This window comes from Schistocerca piceifrons, chromosome 2 (genome assembly GCF_021461385.2).
Source record: "Schistocerca piceifrons isolate TAMUIC-IGC-003096 chromosome 2, iqSchPice1.1, whole genome shotgun sequence".
NCBI lineage: Eukaryota > Metazoa > Arthropoda > Insecta > Orthoptera > Acrididae > Schistocerca > Schistocerca piceifrons.
The window spans coordinates 786,279,239-786,301,836 of NC_060139.1; the positions used below are offsets into that span (position 1 = coordinate 786,279,239).

The window sequence follows — 22,598 nt, forward strand, 5'->3', positions numbered from 1 at the left end:
CGGAGGGCTTTTATAATTTTTAGAACTGGATGTCACATAAATAAGGTAAAATTTTCTAAATATATTGTTTGCTCTTCAACAGAATCTTTCTTTAGCTAACGATATGCCTCCTAGTAGTTAGTCTATAGTAGTCTTTTGGTTTAGCTGGATGTTTTTGCTACTAGCTGTAATTGCTGCAGTTCGTGTTATTAAGATTTTCTCTGAAGTAAGTGACCTATGAAAAAGAATGGGGTTTCCCCTATTGGGATTCATGATTGAAGTGAGTTTAGGCAGTTAACAGAGTTTGAGGTGGTTTCATATTTTTTGAACTGAAGTGAGTTTAGGCAAGTAACAGAGTTGGAGGTGGTTTCATATTTCTTTAATTTCATATTTTCTGGATTTGTATTTTAGTTAGGATTTCTTGCAATTTAGGCCTATTCATTCGTGTTAATTATCGGAAGTCGTGATGTCAATGTATAGCAGCCAGGTCGCGTTGGGTTTGAATATTGTGGGTAATAATTGAATAGATTAAGTTTGAGTTGTTTCTGTCAGGGATAATTCTGTATGTCAGTGTTTAATAAAACACCATACCGGACCACAGTCATAACACATATTGCTGCCTTCGTCAAAACACAGCCAGTTCTGCTACAGAGGAAACAGTGAAACTCTTTCGTATGAGTTTCACTGTTTCCTCTGTAGAATAACTGGCTGAGTTTTGACGAAGGCAGCAATATGTGTTATGACTGTGGTCCGGTATGGAGTGGATCCCCACCGTGAACGGTAGCGACACTCGCAACCATAGACTCGATTGACCTCCGAGTTGTGGTACAGAATGCTAAGGCTCGCATCGATGTCCATACTCAAAACTTGCAGTAGTAAAGTGCCACGTTATGGTGATTTCACTCCTTGTGCTCTACCAACATCTCTACAGACGAGTTTATGCATGTGATTGACCAGCTCATGGTCTCTTTCTCGCCATTTGGATTATTCAACAGTGACTTTCGCAATCATACATACAGCCCTTTTTCCCCAGCTAAAAGTACAGATGTTCAGATGTGTGTGAAATCTTATGAGACTTAACTGCTAAGGTCATCAGTCCCTAAGCTTACACACTACTTAACCTAAATTATCCTAAGGACAAACACACACACCCAAGCCCGAGGGAGGAATCGAATCTCCGCCGGGATCAGCCACACAGTCCATGACTGCAGCGCCCCTGACCGCTCGGCTAATCCCGCGTGGCAGCTAAAAGTACGATCTGAGCCACACCTGCCAATAAAGTTTTTCTGGGAATGCACTCTTATGGGAAATTGCGTTTCCTCCGACTCATACCTGTATCTCGAGTAATGTTACTGTTTTCTCATGTTTTCAAAAGGTGCCTTTTTATCAGTAAAGATATGCTTTCGGCCCAGCCCAGACATCCTAGTGGTCTGTGTAAATACACTCGTGTGAAAAACCCATGGACGAAAATAACTTTATCATGGTATTGTGTGACAGCCAAGTAACAGAGCTTTATGAAACTTGGACCATACACAGAAGGAACCGCTACAGTGTAGTACACAAGGTAAGTGAAACAAATACGCAATACGAATAGTAATGACACTTTTATTCAAAGACCGCAATTACACTGAAGTCACCGTGATTGTGATGTTGCCCTTGGCGTTACAAAACGCAAGATGTGGTTCTAAGTACGGTGTGTAATCACCACGGACAGCAGTGCACGCTCTTTAACGTGTTCCCATGCCGGCTGGTAAACACTTCCTGCAATAGAGCGCTCTGCTCCTCCACCAGCGCGGTAGACAAGTGCTGGATACTCGTTGGTACAAGCGCTTGTGCTGCAATACGCCTTCGCAATGCATCCCACAAGTGTTGGATGGGATTCAAGTAAGGGAAATCAACAGGTCACTCTGTTCGCCGAATATATTCTCGTTCAAAGAGCTCCTCTGCTTGCGCAATTCGATGTGGTCGTGCGTTGTCACTCATAAAAATGAAGTCAGTGCCGAATGTACCACTGGAAAGACGCACGCAAGAAAGGAGTACAGTATCAGAATAACATTGCCCAGTAATTACACAGTGTTGAAAGAATTAGAGGTCAGTATACATAAGGAACATTGTGCCACCCTACACCGAAACACCTAGGCCATCAAAACGTTCTTGTTGGTCAATATTGGACTACCCGTTCATGGTGAGAGGGGGGATCATGTAATCCACCCGGGAACCATATCAAACATGATCATTTTGGTCGTCAGGGTGTTATTGTGTGGGGAGGCATAATGTTGTATGTGCGTACTGATCTCCAAATCTTCGAACACAGTATACTCACTGGTAAACGTTATTCTGACACTGTACTCCTCCCCCATGTGCGTCTTCTAGGAGTTGCTATCCGCTATGGCTGATAATAAGCGTGCAAATCAAAAAGCGTAGGTGAAAGAGCTCTTGGCACCAAAGATATTCGGCGAATGAACTGGCCCGCCCCTTCGCCCGACTTAAACCGCATCGAGAACTTGTGGCATGCTTTGGGGAAACGGGTTGCACATGCACCGAGGATCATCCAATACTTACCAACAGCGCTGGTGGAGGACTGGGGCGCTCTACCTCAAAAACTCTTTGCCAATCTTCCCTCACAGCAGTTATGGCCGTCCGTGATGATCACACACGCTATTGAGGACCATGTCCCACCTTTTCTAATGTCTAGGCGACCATCATGAATCGCGGTGACTTCAGTGTAATCATTTTATTTGAGTAAAGATGACATTTCTGTTCCTCTTATGGCGTAACTATTTCTGTTACCTCTTGTAGTTATCTCATCAAATATTGTTTATATTTTACTTGTTTCATTTATTTAATGCAAACTGTTACATAGCCATAGTTTTGAATATAATGTTAATGTTAAGGTGCAGTACCATCACACTCTCAAAGATTGCATTTATTGTATGTTCCCTCAAACGCGTCCATTTTCCTGCATTTATTTATTTCTGTGTATCTTATTGATATTGTTTAAGTTCCTAATAAATTCTGTAGTTACATTGATAATTGTTTCTTCTTTTAATTGGTTTGTGTATCATTCCCCATGTTTTATACCTCCTGACGTAGTCATGTTAATTACTAATTTTATTTTATATTATTAGTTCTGTTTTATACCTCCTGACGTAGTCATGTTAATTACTAATTTTATTTTATATTATTAGTTCTGTTTATTAACAGAAACTGTTATGCAGGCATTCTGTTCCTATTTTATGTTAAAGTTATTCCTGTCTACTCCATTTTTATTTATTTACTGTTCAATTTTGTAGGTCTTCATTGCATTACCACCACACGTCAAAGATGTTACTGTATGTTTCTATTTTAGTCTAGACGTGTTAATTCTCTCCCAGTTCTGTTTGCAAACATTGTAACTTCTTTGGTGACAATACTCTGTAAATATCTGAAGATGGCCTTGTAAGCCGAAAACCGGTCAACAGAATTAAAGTAATATTGTGGAACAAAAACAAAGTGGTGCATTTCATTTATTATAATGTTGTTCTACCAAGAACAGACGGAAGATTCTGTTAACATGAAATTTGGGACGTATTTTGGTTGCTACTTCTCCCCATGAATTTAGAAAATCCTAGGTAATGTTGTCTAAGCCTTCCTTCATATTTTATCACAAGACTCCCAAGTTAAATTTCGACTCCTATACTACATCCCATTTATTCTTGTATCACGTCGTCGGACAGTTCCTCCCCTCTCCCAGGGAACCTCAGGTTTCTCTCTGTATGTGTCGTCTGTCTTTCATCTGCGATTAACTATTGACGTACAGTTGATGTTTCTAAGGAATTTTTTCTGCTACCAGTCACGACGTGGCACTTTTTATGGACCAAATAAAAAAATTCTGTCACTCAGCGAAAGAACTGATTGATGTATCAGTCCGATTTGTTATTCAACGTAAAACGTAAAACAATAATTGGGCGGAGGAGTACATTTGGTTCACTATTAACCCCATGTTCTTCACTCAGTTTGACGCTAACCCAATAAATTTTATGGTTTAGTGATTGGCATCAGAGATCTCGTGACAGGCAGGACAGAATGAGTATTTAGTATTGGAACGTATTTATTGATTATTATCAGTGTGATAACAGTCTACAATAGGAAAAAAACTTACTAGCGGCTGGTAGTAAGTAAAGAAATAACGAAAGATACACAGCGCCGCTGTTTGCAGACACGGGGAAGTAAGGCGCTGAACGAAGTTGCGAGATCTTGATGTCAACGAGATCACTGCAATAGGATGAGAAATTGATGCAGCCGAGACAGTCACACCAGGAGAAATGGATGCAGCCCAAACAGTGTGAAGTTTCCTTTACAGGATGATACGAAGTTTACTGTGTTACTTTGCTGCAGATTCTTGTACACAGTTACATCACTGTCCAGGAAGAGTTTACTGAAACAGAAAAAAATTGTATTATATTTAAAATAACTGTTTATCTTATTATTTCCAACAATTCTTGAGGTGTAAAATGTAAGGGAATGTACAATTTTTTCCAGAACATCGTCAGTACGAAAGGCATGATGGCCGAAGCTTTCTGGATGATATATATCTACTTCGAACCAACAGTCTTTTCTGTGAGATGAATGCAGCATCGTGAGGAGTTTCAAGGCCTCTTAGTACTCGATCGGGAAACTATGTCCATGCGTGGGGATTATGGCGTCACTATGAAGCGCTTCATTACCGAAAATGTGCAAACCTTTTTTTGGGACATCGTGACTTGTGGCAGTTACGTTTTCTATAATAGATCGCTTGTGAAATGTTGATTTGCCAGATACAAGCCATTGAACTACACAGATAGCAGCTCTGGGACTTAGAGGCTGAAGTGTATTTATACGACATGTGATGCTCAAAATAATTTTCTGGCAGACTCTTCGTTCTGGAATTAATAATTTTATCTTATAATATCTGACGCAGTATTGATATTGAGTATGTTTCAAACAGAGGGGTGAATGAGGCAAGATATCTGCGGCTACAATCTTAAACTGTGTGAATTCTTTATTGTACCACGCTGCCATAATCTTTTCTAAGGAACTGCTGTGGCTTCTGGTGCTTTCACTTTCCGTAATTTCACGCTAATATCAAAATTTTGGAAATTTGTGGTAAGGTCTTATGGGATTATGGGACCAAACTGCTGAGGTCATCGGTCCCTAAGCCTACACACTACTTACTCTAACTTAAAGTAACTTACGCTATGAACGACACACACACACCCATGCCCGAGGGAGGACTCGAACCTCCGGCGCGGGGTGGGGGGGGGGGGGGGCATGGGCCGTGACAAGGCACCCAAGACGGCGCGGCTACCACTCGCGGCGCAGATATCACGTCACCGCACAGTAGACTTGGAGCACCTCAGCATATCTGAGTCTAATGGGAGGAGACAAGTGTAACCAAGCTAATATTATATTTAAACGCTATTAGTGGTGTGTGGCTCGCAGTTATAGTCAGTTTTAGTGATCCCTTCTCTTTCGTGAGCTGCTCGAGTTAACAGACCCTAAACACGAACGAAAGAAGGGAAATTAAGTGTCAGAGTGAAAGTGGAAACAGATGGCCATATCAAGTTAGTTTAAGAAGGCAATAACAAGGTAATAAAAATATTTTATCAGGTCACTATATAGTGATAAAGAAGTATCATCAAGTAGTGAATTGGTTATTACGAGCTTTGTCATGGATACGAAAAGGGGTAAAAAGCGATTTGTTTCCAGTTGAGTAGTAGTTATTTATTCTTCCTCCAGATACACAAATCCATCAGCAGTCACTTTGTACAGTCTCATGGGACCGCTACAAAATCTACGTGTGATATACAAACATACGAGGGAATTGCAGCGCTGTTATGAGGATGAACATAATACTAATTGGTTATGATATTTTCCATTGTATAGGAAAAGTCATGGCTGAAGAATATATAAATGCACAGATCAAGACCAGGGCCAGATCCATAGTTTGTACAGTGTTGCTATACGAATATCTTTGAATTAACAAGGGAATAAATCACCGCGTCATAAGCAAAGGCCGAGAGCAACCAAAAGGTAGCAACTAGACCACATTAGCAACTAAATGCTAGACGATAGGGCAATTCAAATGCATACGGGTTTACATTTTACTCTACTAGAGTACATCGGTAGTGAGATAGAGCAATATATGTATCGGGATGTAGTTATGGTGACCAAAGGGCTAAGCGAAGCACTAAAGGCACTGAGTATGCGCTAATCTGAATGGAAGATAATGGTGCAATTATGCCATACTTTCTTGGTGACAATGCAGGAATCTCGTTATTTTACTTCCGAACGAAGGTATACTATTATGCAGTGTCGACTTACTGTATGCTTCGTTAGAATGACAGTGTTAATTAATTCTGTAGTTTAGGGGTGTAATGCCGTAAATGAATGTGGGGTGAGTGGAGCTGAGTGTTTTACGTATTGCCTGGTGATCAGGTACTTAAAAACACTCTTGGCTGGCTGAATACTTGTTATGGATAACTCTTCAAACAGGTAGAGATTGACACAAACCTGGGAACATTGACTTTTATATTTTTATATTACATTTCATCAGTCGTTCAATGAAGAACATGATTTCATGTCGGAAAATGTATCATACTTATTGATAACTTACCACATCAGAAATGTTTTGGCCCATTAATTTCTAAAACTTTACGCCATCACAACGAATGTTCTAGTGAGAACTCCTTAATGTAACTGGCGGAAACAGGATAGAAGAAAGTTAGTAGTATACTGATTGTGAACACAAAGACTCTCCTATCTGTGTTAGATATTAGAAATTTGCTTACTGAGAAGATATTTCCTTATTTACACGCTTAATACGTATACCAAGGACGACAGCATAAGGTAGGTACATCTTAACGACAGCTCTGTGACATCTTACAGAATCATAGGTTTTACATAATTCTTCAGTAAATCTTAAACTAGACCTAAATTTCCGTTGTTCCGTTGCATCTCAAAGCATCAGAAAATCGGTAGTCTTTTATAGAAAATTAAAACATGTAACTCACCTGGGTTTATAGCGTTGCCTGCAGCTATCAGCAAGAGTAGCAACAGGTGCAGCAGTAGCGGCGGCTGAAAGCAAAAACAAGAACCTACATTATTCTTCAAGTTGCTGCTGCGTATAACAAAGAGTCTACTTTCAATAATAATAGCTGACAGAAGAAATGATCACTAGAATATACTTCGACGACATTCGCTGACAGTGCTATTATTAAGAAACTACAACGGGCCTTACAGTAATATTTTTGCTATCTAGTAAGAAAATTGACCAAAAACATGGTTGTGTTCGCATTTTGTTGTGTTCTTGTGTCCTGCATTTATTGCGTATTGTTTGTATAGTAATTATGGTGGTATCTCTTATGTCATACCACTTGGATTTAGTTTTCGCATGTTGAAATATTCTCTGACAGTAGATTTCTAGACTTTTGAACTAGAACTGATTTTTTAATTATGAGATTTTGTAATACATATTTCACGTGTGATTTAGTTAAATGAAGTAATTGCTGTATCTCTTAAGGAAGTTCCCTTGGTACTGTTGTTTTACTGAATACTTTACTGTGTTCAGAAATAAATGATGAAGCTGCTAAATAGTAATTACGCCTTCACAGTCCCAAGCAATTTTCACTCAACAGTTTATTCTGGTGTTTAAAATCCTACGGCGCAGGGTCGAATCCTGCCTCGGGCATGGATGTGTGTGATGTCCTTAGGTTAGTTAGGTTTAAGTAGTTTTAAGTTCTAGGGGACTGATGACCACAGATGTTAAGTCCCATAGTGCTCAGAGTCATTTGAACCCTTTTGTTTAAAATCCTCCTCTACCACAGTGACGAGAAACAGCACCCAATTAGTGGCATGTAAAATGCGGACTATAGACTGTACTGTGTGAGAAGTAATACAGAAATATCAGCTAATGAAGTATATACTGATGAACGTTATTTCACTAGGAGCATTGAGCAGTCACAGTATTCACGTGTGACCGATTGAGAACTGCCATGAAACAGATGTAAAGCATTACAAACTCAGATTTACAGTAATTCCACCCCGTGTGCAGTGAATGATGTGTTTAAATCACAAATTAGCTTTTTCTAAGTTTAAATGTATGGCGTAGTTTCGTGCCTGCTGTGGGTGTTAGTTTAAAGCTGATGTAAGACAAGTGTCTGGCGCAGTTGTTAGATCGGTTACTGCTGCTACAATGGCAGGTTACCAAGATGTGAGTTTGAATGTGATATTATAGTCGAAGCACGACCGGTGGGACGCAGCATCTCAGAGGTAGCGATGAAGTGGGGATTTTCACGTGCGAAAATTTCACGAGGATAGCGTGAATATCAAAATTCCGGTAAAAGATCAAATCTCCGACATCGCTGCGGCTGGGGAAAGATTCTACAAGAACGAGACCAACGACGAATGAAGAGAGCCGTTCAACGTGACAGAAGTGCAATCCTAGGGCAAACTGCTACAGATTCCCACGCTGGGCCATCAACAAGCGTCAGTGTGCGAACCAGTCAACGAAACATCATCAGTATGTGTTTTCGGATCCCAAGGCCCACTCGCGTACCCCTTTAAGACTGCACGACAAAAAGCTTTACGCTTCACACTAGGCCCGTCAACACAGAAATTGGACTGTTGATTACTGGGAACATGTTGTGTAGTCGGACGAGTCTCGTTTCAAATTGTATCGTGCGGACCCTGCAAGTAAGTAGGGGACTGTTCAAGGTAGTGTAGCCTCTGTAACGGTGTGGGGCATGTGCAGTTGGAGTGATATGGGACCCCTGATATTTCTAACTACGACTCTGACAGGTAACATGTACGTAAGCATTCTGCCTGGTCACCTGGATCCACTCATGTCTATTGTGCATTTCCGAGGGACTTGGGCAGTTCCAGAAGGACATTGCGATAACCCCACACGTCTATAACTGCTACATATTGGCTCCAGAAACACTCTTCTGACTTTAAACACTTCCACTTGAGCATATCTGGGATACTTTTCAACTTATCATTCAGAAGAGATCTCAACCCTCTTGAACTCATACGGATTTATGGACAGCTCCTTACAGGATCCAATTTCCTCCAGCGGTACTTCAGACATTAGTCGAGTCCATGCCACGTCGTGTTACGGCACTTCTGCGTGCTATCGTGGGCCCTACAAGATATTAGACAGGTGCTCAGTTTCTTTGGCTCTTCAGTGGAGGTGACTGCCGTAACTAGACAGCCGTCGTGCTGCTTGAGCCAACAGCATCCTCTGTTTGCCTGGCACTTGTATGCCCACGTCCTGAGTTTGTGGCTACCCATGCCGCTGCCTGGTACTGCAGCAAATGCTTCTAAGCGACAGCTGAGTTGTGGAGGCCATTATAAACCAGCCTCCCAGCTCGGTACCAGGCTGCTCAAAAACATTCCGGAACATTGTCCACAAAACTAGTTTACGCTTACCGCTCACTTATTGTACATGGTTTTCTTTGACGTACTCTCCTCCACAATTGATACATCGCTCCCAACGCCGTTTCCATTTCCGGAAGCAGTCTTGGTACGCCTCTTGCTGGATCGCGTGAATTGCCGTCCTCGAATTTTCTTTAATCTCGTCTATCGTTGCAAATATTCATCCTTTCAACGGAATTTTTGACTCTGGAAATATAAACATGTCGCCAGGGGACAAGTATGGAGATAACGGAGGATGAGCAGCACTGTGATTCCGTTTTTTGTGGAATAGTCACGGACCAACAGCGATGAATATACGGGTGCATTATCGCCATGCATGAGCAATAAACTCTCTCCCCACAATTCAAGTAGTTTCCTTCTCACATTTTCTCGCAGGCGTCGCAACAGGTCCCGACTGAACTATCGATTAACAGTTTGTCCATGTGCGAGGAATTTATGATAAATTAATCTTCCAAAGTCAAAGAAAAATGTCAGCATGACTTTGACATTTGATCTGTCCTGACGAGCTTGTTTATTCTTGGAAAACCTTTTCCGACCCATTCTGAAGCTTGAACCTTGGTCTTAACAACATAACCGTAGACCCATGCCACATCACCACTTATGATTCTCTTAAGGAATATTTCATTCCCATCTGTGCGATCCAAAAGGCTCTTCACAGACTGCGAGGCGAGGTGCTCTCTGGCCTTGACTCATGAGTCGTGGCAGGAGCTTGGCGGCAACACGATGCATCCAGAGATATTGTATCAGAACTCAATGACATGTTACAACTGAAATGTTGCATTCGTCTGCAAACCCTTAGTTTGTCAGTGGTAGACGTCGAAAGGCGTTGTAACCAATTTCTACTTTGAATATCGTCTGGCCATTTTCAAATCGTGTGAACCATTTGTGACTGCGAGTACGGCTTAAGCAGCCATCACCGTAGGTTTATTGCATCATTTGGTGTGTTTTTCTCGAACTTCGCGCAAAGTTTATTGCAGACGCGGTTGCTCTTCTAACTCTGCCATCTCGAAATTCGCAAACTGTGCGACACAACGCTCTACTAAATACAGCACTGACACAATAACTAACGGACATACAACAATGAAACTTCCGGCAATTAGGGGTACGGCGGGTATTATGGGCCATTTAAGGAAAAATATAAAATACATAATATACTTGTAGCTGAAGTCAGTTATGAGCGAAAAATCATGATTTCGACTTCTTTCCTAAAGTAATAAAAATGTCTTTAGCAATGTATGAAGGGAACATAACACAAAATGTAATCAGCATAAACCTTGCATTTTGGGAATTTTAAAAATTAGCGGGTAGTATGGGCCACACCAATATGATTATTTTTATAAAATTAAAAACATGTCTTATTGTTTAACATTACACGAAATATATAACACTGATTACCCTATGCTACCCAAAGTATAGCATTGATTACCCTATGATTTATTTAGCTTACAGAGATCACAAAACAAAAAAAAAAAAGGTAAGTCGTCAATGACCGCACAGAGCTCAATGTGCCCAGCTTCACACTTGCACTGAATCCAATTTTCCTCATAGCTTTCTCCAAACACAATACATTTTACATATACAAACGCCTTCAGAAGTGCGTGGTGTAGAACTGTCATTACGAAAAATTTTGAGTTATTCATTTGTCTTCTTATTGATCATCGTTTGTTGTTGTTTTGAAAATTTCATTTGTCTCTTTTCCTTTTGAGCTTCTTGCTTTTGCTCTTCTAAATCTTTCTTGTCTGTCAGCATATTTTTTATTGGAGATGATGTCAATATTTCGCTTCGGTCAGCTTTTCTTTTCCGACATGTCAACCTCTCTTTTCGCTGCAGGAGGGAAAAGCCGACATCTCTCTTAAAACACTTGCAAAATCAGAATGTTCACTTGCGTGTAGCGCATTGGAGGAAGTGGTGGTCTCTCTAGAAGTGATTGTAGATTTTGCATGGGAAGCAAGGTGAGGTTTTTTTTTTTCTTAAATGCTGGCGTAGTACCCTAAAAAAAAGGAAAGGAAATGGGTTCCGTTGCCCATACCACCCGAATGTCGCATGACCCATATTACCAGTCTCACACAGATATGAAAACATGGTAGTAAGCGAAACGTAGTTAGAGCAATCGAAATGCAATTGTCACTGTCTGTTGTTACACGTGTTGCCAAATTCATTGAGGTTGACGGACATCATTTTGAGCATTTATTGCATTAATGTGGTATTTACAGGTAATCCACGCTATAACAGCATGCGTTGTCATAAATGGTAAGTTCACAAAAGCACATGTATCACATTGGAACAACTGAAATAAAATATTCAAACGTACCTACGTTCTATATTTTAATTTAAAAAACCTACCTGTTACCAATTGTTCGTCTAAAATTGTGAGCTATACGATTGTGACTATTACAGCGCCATCTATCACAAAGCGAAATAAGTGAGCCAACTAAAAATACTCATATTTCTTTACCGTACTACACCGAATATGTAATAAAAAATGGGGGTTCCTATTAAAAAAAAACGCTGTTGATATACATTTGACCTATGGCAGCGCCATCTAGCGGGCCAACCATAGCGCCATCTGGTTTCCCCCTTCAAGCTAGACGAATTTCGATCTTTGTAGTTTTTTTCGTTTGATGCTTACTCCGTGAGATTTTTTGGCCCGGTCACTATGAATGGACCACCTTGTATAAGAATAGTTCATTTCTTTGTGGCCATCACATTCACTTCATCAGATCACACTTGGTTTCTGTTCGGAAACTGTGTGGGAGACTGAAGCAGATCTTCTGGTAAGAATTATCGATGTCTATGGCATTCTGTCCGCCGATAAACATAATCTAGCTGGAATCTTCCTGTGTTTGCGGTTTTGAACAGCGTATTTACTGTTACTAGAATTTTCTATTGATGATAAATCTGATTCATGTTACATAATTTTATGTTGATGTTGAAGTTACTCTATATTCGTAATTTTCGTTTATTCACCATAATAATAATATGGAGAGTAGACTGACGTATAAGAGAATAATCAAGAAGAATCAAGGTAATAATGTGGTGCAGAAGCCTAAGGCTGTAGTTACTGTGATAATGAGCACTGCAACAGGATGTTCAGTTGGAGATAAATGAACACTCTGAAAGGAGCAGTCATGCAGAGTCAAATACAAGGAAGATAACTGGAAAGAAACCTTAGGTGACGAAAGAAATACTTTAATTGGTCGAAGAAAGAAGGATGTTAAAATATGTTATGGAATAAAAGGAATACTTTAACACAGGACACTCAGGAATAAAATAAATAGTGATACAGTAATATTATCACTATCAATCGGGGGGCACCATTGACCATAGTCAGTGCAAATGAGCAAGAATCTGCATGTCTCTAGTACCTGTATCAGTAGACATGCACTCCGTTATCTATCACGTAACAATCCACCAACCTCATCTATGATGTCATTCACATTCTAAGAAGCCACATTTCACATTGACAGGCTCAAAAGTATTTGAACATTTAGGTTTTCTGCGAGGCTTTCAACTGTATTTAACCATAAATTTATGTGAGTGGTGGGTATTGTAGTATTTATTCATCTAAAATACGTTAGCAAAACACACACACACACTCACACACACACACACACACATATCACACAATGTTAGTGCCATGAACTTTTCAGTTAAAACATCACATGTGAACATCTAAAAAATAGACTATTGTAGTACACACAATCCCTAATGTGTTATTTATGTTTTATTATTATACTTTCCTTCCTTATGTCTTTATATGACGTCTGCCGACGGTCCATATAATGACTCTGTAAATTTTTTTTTTTACATTTGTCAACTGTCACAGTGTTCTTTCCACGTGTAGAATCTCTGTAAAAATACGTGAGCAAGGCAAAATATGAAAAGTTTGCGTAGAGTTTCACAGTATTATTGTCCACATATAACCGTTAAACTGGTGCCTAAGAAAAGGTTATCAACACTCAGATTAAGTTCCCAGTGCTACTACAATGCCTAAATAGCTACAAAAAACATGTTGCTTGAGAAATAACGTGCTAAAAAGGCAGCTAACGCTTCATGTCAGAGCTAAATGAGATGATGTAGCAAAACTAACATGACAACGCTTGTAGCTGCAGGAAACACTTGTTTGCTAAAGTACTATGCTATGCAGGCACGTACATACGCAAATAGATATTCCCAATTACTGTGAGCTGCTGAAAGAATGCAATTAATCCCATTTTCATGGGTTTGTTTGTAAATAACTTTTCTGCTACCATTCACGATTTCTTTGCAATCATATTTTACACAATGCTTTTCGGGAAATGATTCCTCTTTTCAGGTATGTTTCACTTTGTAATGTGACATGTTTACGTAATGTTTACGATTTGTGAGGTTCTGCTTTGTTTTGTTAGCTTTAAATTTTCTTGTGGTTAATTTGTCCATAGTCTCACAAATGTTAAACTTGACTCACAACTTCCAGTGCATTGGAAGTTGTGAGTGATATTTACAGAAAAAATAAGTGATGACAGTAGTGCCATGTGTGTTCTGTACACGGAATCTTATATATTTTAAGAGAAATAATACAATTTCGCTGTGCGTCGAATTTCGAATTTTGATTAGCAACCAGGGATTTATAATTAAACTTGCATATTTCAGTAAGTTACCTTTGCGCGATCGCGCGCGTGTGTGCGTGCGTGCGTGTGTGTGTGTGTGTGTGTGTGTGTGTGTGTGTGTCCATTTTTCTACTCCAAATCGTTATTTATTTTGCTGGATTATTGTATTTCTATAGCAAAGATTATATTTTCTCCTTCTTCTCTTTCTTGTTACACCAAGATCTTTCGCTGTGTTATGTAGTATGTAAAAATTTCCTATTATGAAGTTCTCCTTAGGTATTACTAAAATGTTTAGATTAAGACTTACATCAAAACCCCTTCTTTCCCTTCTTACTAAAATTATGTCTGGTCAGTTCGTTTGTAAGTGTGTAAGATGTTTGTTTTTACATCATCTACTTTCATTACATGTTTTTCATTATTTAATGATTGATTATCGGATATGAAAGCATTTTATTTCCACACGGATATATTGTAACCTTCTGTGACAGTTATTTTTGCACATATTCTTATTCAACTTAACTTATTCAACTGTAATAAGAGAAGTAATTTCTGATCAGTACCATCGATTATTTTTTTATAGTTTAGATGATGCATTGTCTTCTTGCCCCATAAACTGATGGTTACAAAGGTGTAAACTTACTGAAAAACTTGTAAAAAACATGACTTGACAAGAGTTCGTCCCTATCAACCACCAATAACGCGGTATTAAAAGTACCAACAACTTTTATGTAATACCTGGAGACGCCATTTAACACTTGACAAGCGTCATAGAACAGTTTTGGTATGGAAACATTTAACTTGAGGGACCATTCTGCCTTACACTAAGTGTGGACGGAAAACTGGAATTAATTGCAATCTTCCAGTAGTTGGCAGTAACTCCATCTGCCCAATTGTTTGTGTGCTTTTCTGCTCAGCGTAGTACTTTAGTCAACATGAGTTTTTTGCATTTATATACTTGGTCAGGTTAGTCGGGTTAGTTTTGCTACAGCCTTCTTTTAGGCATAACATGACGTGTCAATGGCCTGTTTAGCATATTACTTTTTACCCCCATTTGTTCTGTAACCATTTAGGCTTGGAAACAGCATGGGGCATTTCATTTGAGACTTCATAATCACGTTTTAGGCCCAAATTAGAGGAATATGTGTGCGTGCACGTGCGCATATGTGGTTTTGTGTGCGTGTGTGTGTGTCTGTGTGTGTACGTGTGTGTGTGTGTGTGTGTGTGTGTGTGTGTGTGTGTGTGTGTGTGTGTGCGTGTGTGTGTGTGTATGTGTGTGTGCGTGTGTATGTGTATGTGTGTGCGCGTGTGTGTGTGTGTGTATGTGTGTGTGTGATGCTATCGTATTTTAGATGGGGAAAACTGAAAGATTAACTCCTTAGGTAATTTTTTTGATAGATGCTTCAGAACACAATGTAAAGTAAATTCGGATCATCTGGATTCATTAGAGCAAGGACGAAATGGCTGCTCTGCACTAAAATGCTATTGTGTGTCTCATTTTAATGGCCTATAAACAACTGGAATGTGGTGCCTGTTTTTTCAGTGGCCGCCACTCTTTCAAGAAATAAGGTGTGGTTGCTTGCTGCGTGAATGTCGTAACAGATAGGGGTGGCATGGCTTGTCACGTGAAAGTTGATGGGGGCTCTGCGGTGTGACATCATGGGTAGTAGAGCAACAGTGTTTCTAATCCGCATTCTCTTATCAATGTCACTGTTGTTCCAGATAAATTGTAGTAACACTATCAACAAGTAACACTACTAAGGTGCCACCCGCCGATTCCGATTATCTTCGAATATGTGGTAGTCTAGGTCAAAACATGAGATACGTATTTTTTTATCTGTTCCCATACTACCGTTGAACTGGTGAAAACCATCCCGAAGAAAATGCGGTTGTTACCTTTCTGAGCACATGAGATATAAAAAAAAAATGTCGAAACATAATTTCCATGATTTCCACTGCACTTTAGCAGTATGAAATTACATCTTTAAACATTTTCATATATTTCGGAATAGTCCCACATCTCGCAGTTTTTGAAACGCTAAAAGGTTTACATGTACAAATGCAATAGTCCATTTAACAGCACATTCAACCATATATGATGAAGTTACATCCCGAAGTCGCGGTAGCCTGAAATAAATTGGTAGTACCCCTATGTACCGCTATATGCGCGCTCTGTACGCCAAATGACGCTTGTCACTCATGGTGACAGTGTTGTTTGCCGTTTCACAGTGCAACCATAAGAGACGGGCACCTGAATTGAGAGGTTTCGCTCTCTGTCGATCCCAGGAATAACCAACGTGGAGGTGGCGAGAGGCTATTCCTGTTTCGTTTTTTCATGGTCTTTGTTTCATTTGTTCGTTGTTTGTTTCGTTTCATTCTTTGGTTGTTTCGCTTTGGATATCACGTTTGACACCTGCTTTGTTATTTTTAGTACTTAGGTTGCATTACATTATCTTCGATAGTCAGTGCAATAATGAGGGGACGTATGTTGTCCATTGCAAAGCGGTGCTGCACATACATACACATTGTGCATCTCACACTTCTGATTATTGCAATATTATTTCACAATTTACAGCATGTATCACAATTTTTAAAGCAATAATTAACAGGAGGGTCACATTTATCAGCTGTTTGTGTGATGTATCCGCTGTTGAACCACGTATACCTAAACAACCTATTCAAAAATCGAGGGGACGAAAACTGATAATGAATCAAAGATTGAATTTTCAGGATTTGATTCCTCAGGTGCAAATTTCTTCCATGGTCGTCTGAATGTGTAAACATCAAGTGGCTGGATTATGACAGTCGTTCCAGCAGGAATCGTCAGAAATTCTACGTCCTTATTTTCTTAATTCATATATTTGCGATAGATCGCCAGAAAATTGTATTACGGGAAAGACCAATCTACACTAGAAATTATTACAAAGGCTGCGGTAACTACGAGCATGTACGAAGCATTACTGTGGACTAATTCTCGTCACATTTATAGCGACCTGTACTGCAACCGTGGAATCTGAGGCGGTGGGTGGGGGTTGGATGGGGTGGAAGGGTAACTGTTGCGGTGGGGTGGGGGGAAAGAACGGCGACGAGCGCCCGACGCGCTCTGTCTACCAGAGACTCCAGCAGACGCGCGCACGGCCGCCGTTGTTTACATTAATACACGTCTTGCGGCAGAGCGGATATGGACATCGAATCACTCGGCGGAAACACGATAATGAGGGAGTTTTGGAAGGCCGGGCAGTAGGATAGCTAAGCATTAATGTATGCATGCACAGGTGCACGTACTGTCATTCGATAATCACCGCTCCCATTTCACAGCGGCCGAAATTTGCAGACGGAACGTCGTATTGAAATAGAATAGCGTGTACAGAGTGCAATAGATTGAACATATACACGTTTGTTCTCAATATAGCACGATGAATCCAAAGAATGTGTTACGCCTATAACACAAAAGCTCCGATCATCCGCTATACGATATCGACTCTGTCATTACCGACGAATTACCAGTGTGAGATGCGCTGCTAAACCCGCAGGACAGGACAGGTAGTTTAATTTGTGGAAAGTGGCCAAAAGAAGCGGCTCTCAGTTACACCCGAACATACAACTCCATTTATTTGACCAAGCATTACAAGAGCAAAGAAAATTAAATAAAAGCAAACACAGCATTAATTTTTGGAACTTCATAACCCACTGAATACGCCATACAATCTCATGCCTTAAGGTCAAGACCACTTTAATTTAAAATCGGCTGAAAGCCAGTAACTTAGAAATGCTGGGTCACTCCGGCCGGCTATCTTAAATCAGTTCTTTCAATTAGGCTGAAGGCCCAAACTATGACACACCTTAAGAGAAAAACAACATAATTTAAAAAAATCGGCTGAAGTCCCATCTCTTAAGGCTCAAACCAAAACTAAATTGTTAAATGCAAAAGTCCTTATCTTAAAACAAGGCTTTAATTAGGCTCAATGCCCAAACAGTCTGACACCTAAAGAGCAAAGCAACTTTAATTTAAAAATCAGCTGAAGGCCCGTCACTTAAGACTCAACAATTTTAAGTTTTTAAAAAGGCCGAAGGCCTTTCTTAAAACAGTTCTTTAAATTAGGCTGAAGGCCCAAACAATTTTGCGCCTTACAGGCAAAACAACCTTCATTTAAGAATCGCCTAGAAGCCATACAAATACACACAACAAGAACAGATAAGAAAAGGCAGTACACCCAACGGCGCTCAGATTTCCGATGGGCGGCCTCAAATTCACACACTAACGCTCGCTTAGGTGGGACAGGTAGTCGGCCCAACCATTCTCGATCCGACGACAACCCAACCGACAGACAGTCAACGAACCCACCGACAAGATAAATTCCACTCCACCCGACCAGCACACAACAGGGTGTTCAATGGAACAACGTAGAAAGCATTGGCGCCCACAACCAATTATACACTGAGCTGTCAAACAACACACCGTGGTGGACAGCGACAACACGATGAGGAATTTATGTCAACGGCCAGGGTAGGTAATCGGAACGTTAGCGGCCACAAGGCAGAAGATTCCGCTGGTGCACTTCAGTTCAAAATAACCAAGTACGGCTAAACTCCACCGGAGGGTGGCTAAAATTTTCCAGCTTGAAAACACACGTTGTTGCTCGCGGGAATGTCAAAACAGCCGAGAACGAAATTCAAACGACACAATGTGAACAGTCGTGACTTGCTGGTAGATTAAGTCAAAGCTCAACTTTCGTGTCCAGGCTCGGTGAGCCACGGATCTTGTAGCAATGGGTCAGCACTACATACCGTGCGTAAACTACGCGCCGCGGGGATTTCCTCGCTGCTCCACGCCAACCGACCAACTGGTCGCACACAGAAAAGCCAGAAACTATAAGCACCACGATACACACCGCTGCTGCCACTTGGGGAGAGAGAGGATAACAGCATAATCGCTATAACTGCGGGAGACGAAACACAGAATAGCAACCAAGGTTTAATCCAGCAAATAATATGAGCCTGCCACGGCTCACAGTGTTCGTATTACATTTGGCGAATATGATGCAACAGTCAATCAACACCGACGTATTTGTAGCTATTTATAGTATTTTGGCTTATCATGACTAAAGTATATTTCCTCAGGCTGTCACAGGACCGAGAGAATTATGAGTATGCTGTGGAGAACAGTAAGAAGAGTAAAATGGTGATAGATTTGGAATATAAAAAAGGCAGTAACGTTTCGGCGTAGAAAGAAGAGTTCAAAAACAGTACAACCTAATTTCAGAAAGGATAAGGATACAAAATCACTATGGGGATGGGAAAAACAAGTCACTGAAGGTAGGACACGAAGCGATAAATTACCACAGATTTACAAATATGTATTTGAGCAATTGCACAAGGCATGCGATAAATCACTACATATTCATGACTTGGACCTGTAACGATAGGCTTTGAGGAAGAGAAATGAAGCTAATTTGTCGTGCCACCTATTCGCGGCATCTAAAAATGGGTTTACCATATTAAAGAATGTCATAGGATTATTTCTAGAAGCATTACTAAATTTATTACTCACAAGGGAACCTCCCAATCGCACCCCCCTCAGATTTAGTTATAAGTTGGCACAATGGATAGCCCTTTTTTCATAGTTCCACACAACTTATTCCTGTTTTCTCGATTGATCTGTGTTCAGTTTTTCAAGGCCTATCCACTGTGGCAACTTATAACTAAATCTGAGGGGGGTGCGATGGGGAGGTTCCCTTGTCAGAAACAATTAACCAATAAGTAACAATTAGTAGAACAAACTAATGTATTTGAGGCAAACGTAAAATTGAATATCGCATCATTGGGAGAGGAAAATGTTTATAATTCGAACCAATCTGTATTTAATTTGGAGACACATGCAGGTCTTCTCTATCCTTTAAAGGCATACATAAAATCGAATATCTCGCTCAATCGCTGGATTCGTTAACCTGTAGCTACTTGATAAAACCAACTCAATCTGCAAGTTTTTTTTAAATCTCCTTTGCTCATAAGACTGAAGGAAACAGGTGGGCAGTTTAGGCTCATTGTTCGGGAAATTATGTGATATGCCGATAATATTATTGCATTTACTTCAACATCTGGTAAATTAACATCATATCAAACTATTAAATGGTTTGCGAATGTTGAACGATCTCTTCTGTGTTTGGATTCATAGACAGGACTAACGGCAAATACATTTAACAACATAAACAAAGGTAATAAAGACGTAAAAATTATGACGATTCCTGCCGGAACAATTGGCATAATCATTGATGTTTACACATTCAGGATGTTGAATAATTTTCTGAAACAATTCTCTGACGTAATCCTACTACATGGCTTTAATGTAAATTTTCATCTGAGGAATAACACTATGAAAATTCAATCTTTGATTCATAATCAGTTATTATCTCCACTATTTGTGAACATGTTTAGGTATGCGTGGATCAAGAGCTGAGACACCACAGGAAAGCCTGATAAACGTGAACCTCTTGTTAATTGCTGCTTTAAAATTGTGATACATGCTGTAAACTGTGCAATAGTATTGCAATGATCAGATGTGCGTGGTGCACAATGTGTATGTATATGCAGCGGATAATACAACTTTTTAGCTGTCGAATTTTCTCGTTTCCAATGGAGTAAGTGTGTGCTACAGTGCTACATATCAGATTCACTAAGTATTCCCACACTGATTGACTATGATCAGATACAGAGAAAATTAAGTGATAATCTAATGCTGAATGTTACCTAAGATCACCGATGTAACTGTAGAACAGTACATTTGCTTGAAAGAACAGCAGATGAAATAGTGCTCGTATCCAGTCTGCTGCTAAAATCACACTGAAATTTAGATTTATTTTGGACAGAAGAAACGAAAAAGAATTTATGATGAGGCTTGTGACAACAGATTACAACTGTCAATTTCGTGTACAATTAACGAGTAACTTCAGTCCAGCTACGCTGTAGGCTCTGTAACACCCCAATTGTAGAACCCATAATGAACACCCTTTTGTTGCGAAAAAAGAAAAAAAAATACACTCTTGACAGTTTGATTAACAAAAATGTTATGTAAATACTAATGCTTATTATAAAGAAAGGACTGAATGAAAGAATAACATACGATAAAAAACAGAATGTTTAAAAAATAATTCAAAAAATTATAATTTACGAAGGTTAAAGTCCAGATCATAAATTGACCAAGATGAGATTTATCCTAGAAGAGAGTTGTAGCCGCATCGAGCTCTAAGTTCGCTGTGACTACGATGTAACTCGGCAATGGAGATGTCAATTTCGCTCCTCTCTTGTACTCTTGCAATAGTAGTACGCATGTTAAGGGCTACTAGATTGTTTTAAAACCAACCTGAAGTTTAAAAGTTTTACGGTTGGAAGCATTAGTCAGAATCTTTACCGTTTAGACAGATAACAGGATAGTTGATGTATGTGACAGAAAAATAACTCGTGTGATTGCTGATTTGTGATGGGACTTAGCCTTCGTGATACGTAATAGTCACGAACAGCAAAGGACACAGGAAGAGACTGATCGCCGACATAAACTCAATTATTAGACTTGAGTAGGCAACAGATAAACGCAATCACGATGAACTTACAATTGCGCTGTGTTGACAGAAGCTATCGTCAAAGTCAGAATTGCTGATGCTAACAGACGCAATTCCCTGAATGAAAAATCGGTTTGTGTGCTCAGTGTAGGGACAAATAATTACGAAGAACAATAAACTTTTATTCAGCTTTAATTCTTCGTGTCGCATAGATCATTTTATGGACATTTAAAGTGTATTTGTGGAATTAACTGATACTTCCGATAACATAAAAGTGAAAAGTGATTTAGTGACAATTTGACTGTAAACAGCAATAATTTTTACACCGAAAAACGACCCATTCTGAACATTTCTCAAGGGTATGTTATCTCTGAAATTACGTCGTATAGTTGTTGAATACGCGACGTAGCGACGCCTTCACGACGGAATAATAATTAACGACTCAATATACTCACAAAATCATGATGTGACATCGGCTTGGGTGATGGATTGATGATTCAAGACATTATATTTTCAACTTTTGGGTTCCCTTTCTCAAACCAGGCATAAGAACTACAGTCAGCAAGTTCGCGTAAACAGAAAAGTCTGTCGCGAACATCCAAAGGGCTTTTGGTTATCATTTCAGATCAAGGGAGTCATCGCGTTATCGAGTGGTGCAGTCGCTATATTTATAAGTGGAGAAGATCGATAGACATCGAACACCATTGCTTTAATTACAAGCAACGGCGGCGCACACACTCCGGCGTGATGTTTCATCGAAACGTTGATATCAGTTTTGAGAGACAGTATCTGAAAAATAATCAAATACTTACAGACTCGCGCTGTCGTGATCGACGGACGCAGTTCCACGTCATCTAGACTGGGACAACCATCACCAACGAGCCAAGATAAAACGAAACCTCACCGCTCTCGTGAGTAAGTCGAACAAAACTAACAGGATTCGTGAAACGATCGGAAAGAGGAAGGACGCGCAAGACAAGTAGTAAGTCGGGATGGGCATTATTCGAATAAATCTCTGTCGGGA

General features: G+C 39.9%; 1 protein-coding gene across 2 annotated transcripts in view; it reads right to left on the reverse strand.

Moving 5' to 3' along the window:
- Positions 1 to 22,598, reverse strand: part of LOC124777382 (suppressor of lurcher protein 1-like) — a 726,507-nt gene that overhangs the window by 521,293 nt on the left and 182,616 nt on the right. For both annotated transcript variants that reach the window (XM_047252770.1, XM_047252771.1), the window contains exon 3: positions 7,011 to 7,074. In XM_047252770.1, coding sequence (XP_047108726.1) covers positions 7,011 to 7,074 — 64 coding nt within the window. The remainder of the gene's footprint in view (positions 1 to 7,010; positions 7,075 to 22,598) is intronic.